This window comes from Triplophysa dalaica, chromosome 4, assembly GCF_015846415.1.
Source record: "Triplophysa dalaica isolate WHDGS20190420 chromosome 4, ASM1584641v1, whole genome shotgun sequence".
NCBI lineage: Eukaryota > Metazoa > Chordata > Actinopteri > Cypriniformes > Nemacheilidae > Triplophysa > Triplophysa dalaica.
Window position 1 is genome coordinate 5,590,571 of NC_079545.1, and position 11,675 is coordinate 5,602,245.

At 37.0% G+C, this 11,675-nt stretch overlaps 1 protein-coding gene across 1 annotated transcript; it reads left to right on the forward strand.

Moving 5' to 3' along the window:
* The first annotated feature begins 353 nt into the window (after positions 1-353).
* Positions 354-9,130, forward strand: ppp2r1ba (protein phosphatase 2, regulatory subunit A, beta a). The gene is made up of 15 exons (XM_056746932.1): positions 354-480; positions 1,240-1,330; positions 1,428-1,528; positions 1,612-1,844; positions 2,510-2,657; positions 2,908-3,063; positions 4,071-4,185; positions 4,482-4,552; positions 5,424-5,558; positions 6,228-6,401; positions 6,589-6,649; positions 7,081-7,235; positions 7,422-7,564; positions 7,669-7,760; positions 8,049-9,130. The coding sequence occupies exons 1-15, from the start codon at positions 403-405 to the stop codon at positions 8,063-8,065; spliced, it is 1,770 nt and encodes a 589-aa protein (XP_056602910.1). The 5' UTR covers positions 354-402; the 3' UTR covers positions 8,066-9,130.
* Positions 9,131-11,675: the final 2,545 nt, after the last annotated feature.

The window sequence follows — 11,675 nt, forward strand, 5'->3', positions numbered from 1 at the left end:
TTATGATTGAAAACAAATTAGCAACTGAATGAAAAGCAGATGGGTCGGACAGGTCTATGTAATAACACAACATACCCTGTGCATTTTAAATAATGATTTTACCAGTTCCATATTTCCCCTAGAATTGATTTAGCTATTGTGTGTGTTTCCTAAATGTAGAGCGATTTTTTCGTTTATGAATTACCTTCACAGTCCGTTTTTAAAATATGATACATCTTTTAAATTGCAATGTTTTTATTTAAACTTCATTTTGTGATGTTACATTTCCTAAAAATGTACACATTAATCCACTTGTCACCACTGCTGTCTCGTGTGTGTTGCAGCTCGAGAGCGCAGTTTCTCAAAGCAGCTGTGAGAAACCCCGTAGCAGGAACTAGCCGCTAACAGCCTTTAGCATCCAAGATGGCGGGAGCAGACAGCGACGACTCTCTTTACCCTATTGCCGTGCTAATAGATGAATTAAGGAATGAAGATGTTCAGGTAAACGGAATATGTATTTTAATATTACTTTAACTTCTGAGAAATTGACTCAAGCTATGTTTGTCTTGACACGAACAACCCGAAATGTGGGCCTGTCCTACATAAGCCAACCGTTTATTTACCGGCGAGAAGGCGTTTCGGCGATAACGACACACTCATGATATGTGTTAAATTCACTAACAGCATTTGAGATGAAGTTTCTTATCAATAATTACATTGTATCCTACAAGTAAAAAATATTTCTCGTGTTGAAATTACAATGAGACGTAACGCCATTTTTCCGTAGAGCAGTTTGTTTGGCTAAACACCTTTAGCTGTTCTGTTATTTACTAAGTAAGTTACTCAAATAGAAAATTGGCAGTATCACAACATTACAGGACTTTCAAAATGCATCGAATCTAGGCATGGTTACATACAACATCACTGTCAAGTTTCTATTTTACCCAATAACAACATTTTCATAAACCTCTTACGTGAAGCTAGATTTTTAGCAAGTTCAGTAACGTTAAGTGGGCCTGAGAAAGAACATTTGATTTTCTTCAAGATATTTTTTTGAGTTCTCATAAGTTAATATCACTCATAAGTAAAACATTTCTAGAAAAAAAGGCTGTTTAGTTTGAGCAACAACGCAGCATCACTCTACTTGTCGAGTACTTTTTGTAAGCTGTCAACACATCACTTCGTTTTAACCCAACAAAACATTTGTCACTAACTAAACAATGACTTATCATTTGTTTCTCATTGCTTTTCTCACCACAGTTACGGTTGAACAGCATTAAGAAACTGTCTACCATTGCCCTGGCCTTGGGGGTTGAGAGGACACGTACAGAACTTTTGCCTTTCCTCACAGGTAAGTTTCAGGAAACACCAATGTTTGTTTTCCCTACATTGGGTTATTCATCATAATATTTGTTTTTATTTGATTTTTGTCATGCTGTCTTGAACAGATACAATCTATGATGAGGATGAAGTCCTGCTTGCGCTTGCTGAACAACTGGGAAACTTCACCGTGCTTGTTGGAGGTCCTGAGTTTGTGCACTGCCTCCTGGTAAGCTTCACAGTTTAATTTAATTTAGAAATACACATACGTAATGATTTATCTGGTCACTGACTGGTCTCCTGTTTTTTTAGCCCCCTTTGGAGAGTTTGGCAACCGTTGAAGAGACGGTCGTGCGGGACAAAGCAGTGGAGTCCCTCCGTAAGATTTCCCATGAGCATTCTCCAGTGGACCTGGAAGTTCACTTTGAGCCTCTGGTGAAGCGTTTGGCCAGCGGTGACTGGTTCACATCACGTACCTCTGCCTGTGGGCTCTTCAGTGTCTGCTACCCTCGAGTTTCCAGCACTGTCAAAGCTGAGATCCGCCAGTAAGTTTGTTTCATGTGTGTGTGTAAGAAGGTTTCTGATCAGGGCTGTCAAACGATTAATCGCATCCAGAACAAAAGTTGGTGTTATGTATGTCTGTGTCTGTGCATATTCACATACGTTAATATATTTGAGAAAAAGAATAAATATCAAAATTTATAAACATTTATATGCAATTTTAATTATTGGTAAATACAGATAAATACTTTTATTGCAGAATTAGTTTGAGTAGTACAGAGACATTTATTATGTTAATATAATTTTTTTCATCACGATTAATCATACGGCAGCCCTAGTTCTGATATTATAAAACCATTTCAGAATTGATATCATGTATTATTAGGCATATGCACACCTAGAGCAAACTATATATGGAAATGTAAATCTGTCAATACATATTTGGTGACTATATAGTGCAGTATAATCTTCCTGAAAACACATCCAACCTAATTTTATGCAAACTAATACATTCAAGATTTATTATTATTGATTTGTTTGCTTTTATAGCAAAGAATAAAAAACTATTGAATCCATAAATGTAATTCAGTTTAATTACAGATCTGTTACCTAATGTTAAAATTCACAAAATACGATAAGGACTTTACCTTGTCACCCTCATGTGTTGTTTAATTGGAAACATGTTAACACACGTACCATCTCTCCTCAGGCACTTCCGCACCCTGTGCTCCGATGACACTCCCATGGTGCGCCGTGCAGCCGCCTCCAAGCTGGGAGAATTTGCCAAAGTGTTGGAGTTGGAGTATGTTAAGAGTGACATCATTTCTCTCTTCACTGCATTGGCATCTGATGAACAGGTCTTGTTTCAATAATGCTTTGTAAAATTTACAAAATCAAATGCCATCATTACTCAAACCACATCTTAAAGCGCAGTGTGTATGTTGTGTGACCACTGCAGTCTTGAAACGGTTTTCATGGTGTTTATGTAACCCAGTGCTACAGGAGAAATGTATGGAAAATGTTTTTCGCTGGTCTCTGAATGCAAACATATACATCATGATTGCCAAGATATCATGTGTCTGTTTTGTTGCATCTCTCCTGGTGCAGGACTCTGTTCGCCTCCTGGCTGTTGAGGCCGGCGTCAGCATTGCCACCCTGTTGCCCCAAGAGGATCTGGAAGCTCTAGTTATGCCCACCTTACGCCAGGCAGCAGAAGACAAGTCCTGGAGGGTTCGCTACATGGTTGCAGACAAATTTTCTGATGTAAGAAAAGAAATAATGTGTTAATTATTTGCAGATCTTATCAATCTTAGCAATGACTTGTTTTACAACCAACAATATTTGTTATACATTGGGTTGTCATAAAAGGAATAGCACAGTTTGTCACATCAGACAATTACATGATGAATCTTAGTATTTTTTGTCAAAAATTTGTCAGTAATTTCAGTTATTTAGGGTTAACTATAGGGAAGCACAATAAATTATCGGCCATATCGTTATCGGTAAGTAAATGGTCATTTTTTATGTTATCGATCGATAATAAAATTTAACCAGATATATTGTAGCCGATAAATCATTTCCTCAACTCAACTTTATATATATAGCGCTTTTTACAATTTTCATTGTTACAAAGCAGCTGTACATGAGACACATTGAATACAAGTATGAATTCTAAAGTATGAATTTCCTCTGGTTAAACTTCTTCAGCTGCACGCTGCTCACAGTTAAAATACATTACAGCACTGTCTTTCTGTCGTGATCATTCACTTACTGCTATTAGCAAAACATTGTTGCTGTAGGTACAGTATTTGGATATGTTTGAATGTTTGACACTGGGCCGGCTATGTTGCGACTATTGATGATTATTACGGCGGATAGGAGTATAGTTCCAAATCAAGTCTGCCTAGAAAATCGCAACTTTTCATTTTCCGAAATAACAACAGAAGATTCAAGTTCTAAATGGGAAAAATATCAAAACTCTGGTCATTTTTGGATTCAATGATCTGTGCTAAGCTATGCTAAAAGTGCTATTACCAGACCAGGAGATCGGCATAATACATTCCAAAACGGTAAAACTCAACTTAAATCCGTAGAAAAGCCTGAGTAAAAGGTACAAACTACTTAGTGTTAGAACAGCCCTGACTGCATTCTAGCATGCGTCAGAATTACCTTTGTCTCTTTGTAATGCGCTGTTTGCAGAAAATACTGCAGTGTTGCTTTGAAATGGAAATTAGAAATGTAAAATGTCTTGCTTGTCTTTAAATTTGTAGCTGCAGAAGGCAGTGGGTCCAGAAATCACGAAGAATGACTTGGTGCCAGCCTTCCAGAACCTTCTGAAGGACTGTGAGGCTGAGGTTCGAGCAGCTGCTGCGAACAAGGTTAAAGGTCAGCTAAGACACAAAAGCAGTTTTAAATTTAAGATCATCACCACTTTGAATCAGGGTTGCTCAAAACAAAACAATTTTTTTGCACATTGCAAAGGCATATCTGGAATTCATTTCAGAAGACATTTATAAATGAGAGCTTAGCTTTTGTGTGTTAAACACAGATAGCTGTTGAGCTCTTCAATAGCATATAGGACTGTTTTGATCAAAATTTGTATTGAAATCCTAAAACTATTTGTATCAGCTGCTGAAATTTTGATATTGAGACATCGCTCATTTCATTTTTCTCATCATCAGAATTCTGTGAAAATTTAACAGAGGACAGCAGAGAGACCATCATAATGACACACATTCTCCCCTGTGTTAAGGTAAGAAGCATTTCTTAAGGGTTGTTGTTTGTGGCCGATAGATTCTCCAGTTTGGTCACTTTAGTGCATTAGCATTTTGTTAGGAAGATGGCTACACTTGACCCCACATGCCTCCCAACAGCCGGTTGGCGCACGACACCAAATCAGAACAACCTGAGCACCGACAAAATCTACCTTAGATATGTGTTGTTTTTGGTAACTTACAAACAAGATGCTGCACTCTGGAACCTGTCACTCTAATCCCAGCATGAGAGCTGTGTGGTTATGTCGTGTGTGGGGTGAACAAGACAGAGACATTGACACTGTATGTTAAGTAATAACTTGTTAGCATTCCTATATATTTTTATTTAATATCCAAAGCATTTAACTGTCCACGATGTATGGCCTGGAGTGTACGTTTAAAAATGCTCTAAACAGAAAAACAGACATAAGTCAAAAACTATCTGCACTAATTGTCAATATTGAAGTGTAACCTCATTAAATGTTGTACAATTGAGAAATTGCATAAATATTATGCAAAATGAATGTTCATTTTGTTTCACGAATTTTTGTTTTTCTCATTTACTGTAATTACATTTCTTATATCGGCCAATAGGCCACATCGCTTTCCCAATATCGGCATTGGCCATGAAAAAACCTATATCGGTCGACCACTAGTCTTAACCCTGACCTACAAACTGAGAGTACTTTAAATGCCATTAGGTCACTTTCTGTGTCATTTTTTTTTTTCAGACATCCCTGGTTTGTATTACATTTTTTCTAAATTGATCAGTTTGTTTGCACTGGTAATATAAATCAGTTTGTTTCAAATCTTAAATCAAGAACGGCTTTGATCAAAAATAAATTTTGCATGGTTTATTTTTGTAAATAGGAACTTGTCTCAGACACAAATCAGCACGTGAAATCTGCGCTGGCTTCAGTCATCATGGGCCTTTCAACCATCTTAGGCAAAGACAACACTATCGAGCATCTGCTTCCTCTTTTCCTGGCCCAGCTAAAAGATGAGGTAAGCCTTCGTTTTGTATGAGACAGGTCTGGCTGAGGTAATTTGCGTCATGTTTCAGTTACAGATGAGACGTCTGTGCGTCTGGCCACTTTGATCCCGGCAAGGTGAGACTTTGCTAATGCTAGCCTTTAAGTGGAAAGCAGGAAGCATTGAAGTGAAAGATGAATGGACGAGTGCAGCACACTGTCTATCGTCTCATCTCTTTATTTAGTGGCTCTTTTTGTTGCGCTCTGCCGTCTGAATTGTGATCTGTCGCTTCTTCAAGCTGTTAGTGAGAAGTCTTTGAACATCTGTCAGTCATGTTGACTAACGGAAATAAATAGAACCAAGCAAGCTCTTGGACTACTGCTTGCATTGATCTGTTTTAAATGAAAAGTTCACCTAAAATGAAAATTCTGTCATTATTTGCTCATTTGGTGTTTTTTTTCCAAGTGAAGATCAAAAGTAGATATTTTGGAAGTATTTCCAATTGAATCTCGTAGTAACCAGGGGCTCTGTTGCTCCAAAAATACATTTCTGTTTGAAGTAAAGAAGCATTTTCTTGCTGTTTCCTGGTACACTGTTCAGGAAATCAGCTTCTTTAACTTTTTGAAGTGGTTTAAAGTATAATACTGGAAGAAGAAAAAATATTTGGTAACTGTTATGTTAAATGATGTCCATTTCCTTTAGTGTCCCGAGGTTCGCCTTAACATCATCTCCAACTTGGACTGTGTGAACGAGGTCATCGGAATCCGTCAGCTTTCCCAATCGCTGCTACCTGCTATCGTCGAACTGGCCGAGGATGCCAAGTGGCGCGTGAGACTGGCCATCATCGAGTACATGCCCCTTCTGGCCGGACAGCTGGTGAGTCCCGACCCTCAATGCTTGATCCATAAACAGAGAACGGAAAGTTCCATTGGTCAAGGCTTACTCTTCAGTCTCTCTTAACACTTGAAGCATTTTAACTGATTATTCTGTTAGCTTATTGCACGCATGTCGAGTGTTGAATCGTGTAACATGAGGTTTAATGTGTCTTTCCTGCTGTTTCCAGGGTGTAGAGTTCTTCGATGAGAAGCTAAATTCTCTGTGTATGGCGTGGCTCGTTGATCATGGTATTTTACATATGAACAATTCAAATGTATGTGTATGACAATCATTTGATGCAGAAGCAGATCTGGGCTTGCTGTTTTGCTTTTTAATATTGTGCTAATCAAGCCATTTCATGGGGTCTTTAAACACAATTTGAGGTTAACCTTTTGTAGTAATATATAGATTGCCTCAAGTTTAGACATGGACTCGAATGTGCCAACCTCCAAATTTGATTGATTTTTGTCTTTATGGAAGTGGTGACTCAAAGAACAAGATAAATATCAAAAGTAATATGAAAGATAATATTATCGTTATAAAATGCATCCACATATCCTTTAAATATAAATTGAGTATAAATCAGCATATATATCATTTAATGATTCTAAACATCCTCTATGTCTATGATGGCATCTATCTATACATACACTTGTTTGTTGGTCTTTGTAATCCTCAGTATATGCCATCAGAGAGGCCGCCACATGTAACCTGATGAAGCTGGTGGAGAAATTCGGAGCAGAGTGGGCACAGAATACCATAGTACCCAAAGTACTGGGCATGGCCAATGATCCGAACTACCTGCACAGGATGACTACCCTTTTCTGCATTAATGTGAGTCATGGATTTTAACCTACACAAACAGCTGCTGAGAAACATGTTTACATTATATAATCTTTATAGACTGCAAGCAATGCATGACATGGCATTTATGGCTGTAAAACGTTTGTTTGATATTAGTACTGCAGTGCTGTTATAGGACACAGTAACACTTTGGTTTATAAATTCCTAAATTTTTAGGCTTTGTCTGAGGTGTGTGGCCAAGATATTACCACCAAACACATGCTTCCTGTAGTTTTGAAGATGTCCAATGACCAGGTGGCCAACGTACGTTTCAACGTGGCCAAGTCTCTACAGAAGATCGGACCTGTCTTGGACAGCAAGTATGTGATGTGATGCTTCAAAGTTGAGAGCACCTTGATTCAATCCTGTATCAGTAGTATCTTTTTCACTAATGTAGCTTCACATTGCTATTTTGTTTTTACAGCTCCCTGCAAACAGATGTGAAACCGGTGCTAGAGAAATTGGCATTAGATCAGGACATAGATGTCAAATACTTTGCTCAAGAGGCCATCAGTGGTAAGTGTGGCATCTGTTGTTAAATAAAACTAGAGCACCGTTTCCATAATTTTCTGATTCCGTAAGGCAATCTACGTCTATAGTGTATCCATAACTTTGAGATAAGGACCTTGAGAACCACTAAAGACTTTCCAAACATTATTAAAGAGATTATAAAATAAATTGTCATCTGAAATGATGCCTGGCCTGTATGTTTGGAAATGCTAAAAATGCTAAAAAACAACTCCCTACTTTCAATTAAACCTCATACACTTGCCTTTACTTAAACCTTTTTGCTTTTCCGTACAGTTCTGGCCCTGGCCTAATGAACCTTCTTGCTGAATGTGAGATCCACCTCAAGCTGACCTCCATTGTATTTATTGACGTCCAGAATCATCTGCTGGACCGTATATGGAGAATCAATGTGTTTTGTTCCCTCTCAGTGGAAATGTTTTCGGGAAACTTGGCTTCTCAGTGTTTTGTTCGACAGTAACACTTAATCCTCAGCTGTGAATGAAATAACACCACAATACAGTCTTGCTTCATACCCCGCAATAATGCTGCTGTTCCCCTCTTGCTGTGACTTCCAACTTGCTTACCATCAGAATGGGGTCACACACTTCAATGGTGTTTTGCTATACGTGTAACAATGTAATGACTACTTGGCCATTATTGCTTCATTTAGGGACAATATTTTATTAGATGTTGTAACTTCAGTTGTCCATTTCATCTGAACCAAATTGCTTTTAGTACAGCTTTTAAGTATGGCTTGAGTTTCGACCCATGCATGCATAAAAGCATGGTGAAAATCACTACCGCAACTATCTTTTAATTCTGTATCCTGTATCTTACACTGACTGTTGTTGAACTAGGAGCCCTGAAAGCACTAGCCGCATGTCCTTTATTCAGTGGCATGCTCCGATACTGTTCTCCAATTCTTAACAATGCTTATCTTCTTAAAGGGACCATGACAAATCTTACATCCTTCCTGTAACTGTAAAAACAAAGGATAGGCACTCATTAATGGCCCTTTTAACTTTCTGTGCCATTTGACCATGTTGCACACTTTTTTTGTGAATGATTTTTTTTTTTTTTAAACTTGTCATTTATATGAACACATCTGCAGGTCTCTTGCGCACAGGTTACACATGCCATCAGTATATTTGGAGTCTCATTGACCACAGGGGACGTTTATGAACGTTCCCAATTAACCCATTTGCTCTGCCTGAGATGTTGACTGTCCAATTCCTCTTAAGCTTCAGAGTGCAGTCAGTAAAGTGGTATATTCTGTGTTATGAGTGTCATTAGAATGTGCTTTGAGTTTTATATGAATATGGTCACAATGCCCTTGATAGAAAAGGAAACTCAATAAAGAACATTATATAACCCCATTTTACTGTGTGGACCTTATGTCATCCATCGGGAAATCCAATGTATCTGCTGAAAAATGTGAATTCTAATGGGTAAGGTTAGAGCATCTTGACTTGGGTTATGGCTGAAAAGAGTTTACACTGCTCTAAACTCCCACCAGCCTCTTCACAGCTCTATTGCACTGTGACTGTCACAGTACAGTCTGTGCTGAAATTTGTGAGACAAACTGTTAAAATCAGAATGGAATGATCAGGAACATTGTTAAAAATAAGCTTGATGCTCTTTTCTAAAGTTTTAATCTGTGGTAGTCCTGACTTCTCTATGTTTGTGAGGATATATTTTAGGTACTTTCAATAATTTAACCTGTCTTGTGTCATTATGACCAACATCTTTTTTTTGCTCCTCTTGCATGGCCAGACTGCTCTCACCGGTAGATAGCAACCAAAATGAAAGGAGTTGCTGATCTTATGGTCCTACGGTGATGTATTTCTGGACTAGTCACTGAACAGCCATATTGTTTGATTTTAATGCAATATACCACAAATGTGAGAATAAATCTAATACTACATCACACTCCTTAATTTAAATTCTAACCGAAAATTAACAATGAGGGTGCCTCGTCTGCCAAAAACAAATATCACTGACTCGCACTTAAACCATTTGTGTACACTGTAAAAAAACGGATTAAGTACTGGCAGAAAATTACCAGTACATTTAATTACAATTACCAGACTTTATTTTACAGACATTTCCATTAATGCTGAAATGTAATTAATGCAGTGCAAAATGTGAAATAAAGGTAAAACAACTGTAAAATTAAATACGGAACAGGTCATTTTAGACCTGAAGTCATGAAGTATATGTATATTTGCTTTAATGCACAAATTGAGAATAATTTGATTCCTATTTGGGGTGGTTTTGTTTAATAACTAAATGCATTTAATTCCAAGTACACTGAACAAAAAAAACTAGCAGGGTTTCCTTATTGTTATATTAATTTGCATAATTTTTGCTCACCATTTTTTTCATTACATTTTTCATAAAAGTGTCAAGTTTTTGCACACAGGTTTAGATTTACTTGACCATTAAAACATTTTATGTACAATTTACTTTGAAACAATTGTAGGACTTGCTTACGTTTTTAGTTTATAAAAATTATGTAGATTTGTGTGATTTGATAAAAATTCTACACCCTTTGAATTCCTTGGTAGAACTATGTCTAACAGCTTGCAAGAGCGCCGTTGTGGTTTTGAGCATTTGTTCCAGCAAGGTTGTTATTCATGGAGTCTGAATTGTATAGCTGCTGCTGTCGTGCCTGTCGTTCAACAGTAAACAGCTGGAACATCACGACTCACCTTTTAAGTGTTGGTGCTTTTCGAACTCGTTCTTATCATCAGGGGAAATTAACTGGCTCTTAATGGCATACAACACTCCTCTATAACAGCTCTGTTGTTGTCTTTATGCTATTGAGACAAAACATGCTGATATATCTAACTTACCATCTGGTCCTCTGGGAAACACGTTTTATTTACTATTAAATAATGTCTGTTTTGAGGTGTACACAATTTTTGCAATATTTTCTTATAGTATACAAACCAGTGACAGCTTGCAAGCTCCTGATAATTTAGAATTGAAGGTTGCATCTAAAGCCTGCCTATTTGCTGCATATGAATATAGTGTGAAGTTTGTAGTTTTTTATTTTTTTCATATATTAGGAAATTATATATTTCTCATATTTTGTATACATTTATCAAATAATAATAGATGATCGTTAATAATCGAAATCATTACAGTTTATTACAAATGTAAATAATACTATACTGTAAATACTTCTAGTAAATTCATTGTGTTTGTAAAAAAAAAATGTGACTGGGAAATATGAATGATTATGCAGATATTTTTTGTTTATAACATTTTGCATTGCATGTTATGGCCACTTTGAGTTTATTACAAAGTCAAAATTATTCTTCAAGATTCTGAGGCGATTGTATAAAACTATGTTTGGGCAGTCAGCTTTTCTCATAGAGCAGTGCATGGAATACCATATCTATACAGTTATGAGAAATATGACATCTTTTACATTCTCTACGGATAAGTAACAGTGGTTAAATCTGGCATATTTACATGATTTACGTTTACATGACTAAAGTCCCATGTAAGTGAATGTGCATTGTCCCCTTTCAAATACATATATAAAATAATTTTCTATAATTAACAGTGTGCTATTATAGTGTCCCAATCTGAACACAGTGTCTGAGACAGTATTTATTTGTGACTCCACACGTGAGAGTAGCTTTATCATAAGAACTTTAGCAAGCCCCCCCTTATATTAACAATGTTCCCGGCTGTCTTCCTCTGACAAGTCCTGATTAAACCATTAACTTGCTCCACAAGCAGTTTTTGCTGTGTGGACACATTTCTTGATACAGAAAGTTAGGACGGAAAGACTTCACATCACAACTTTAAACTTGATTTGCTATTTCGTAAAGTCAGAGGTTGATGGTAGAGAGACAGACAGTCTTATTTTAGAGAACATTTATTGAGGGCAGAACGACTATAAATTTT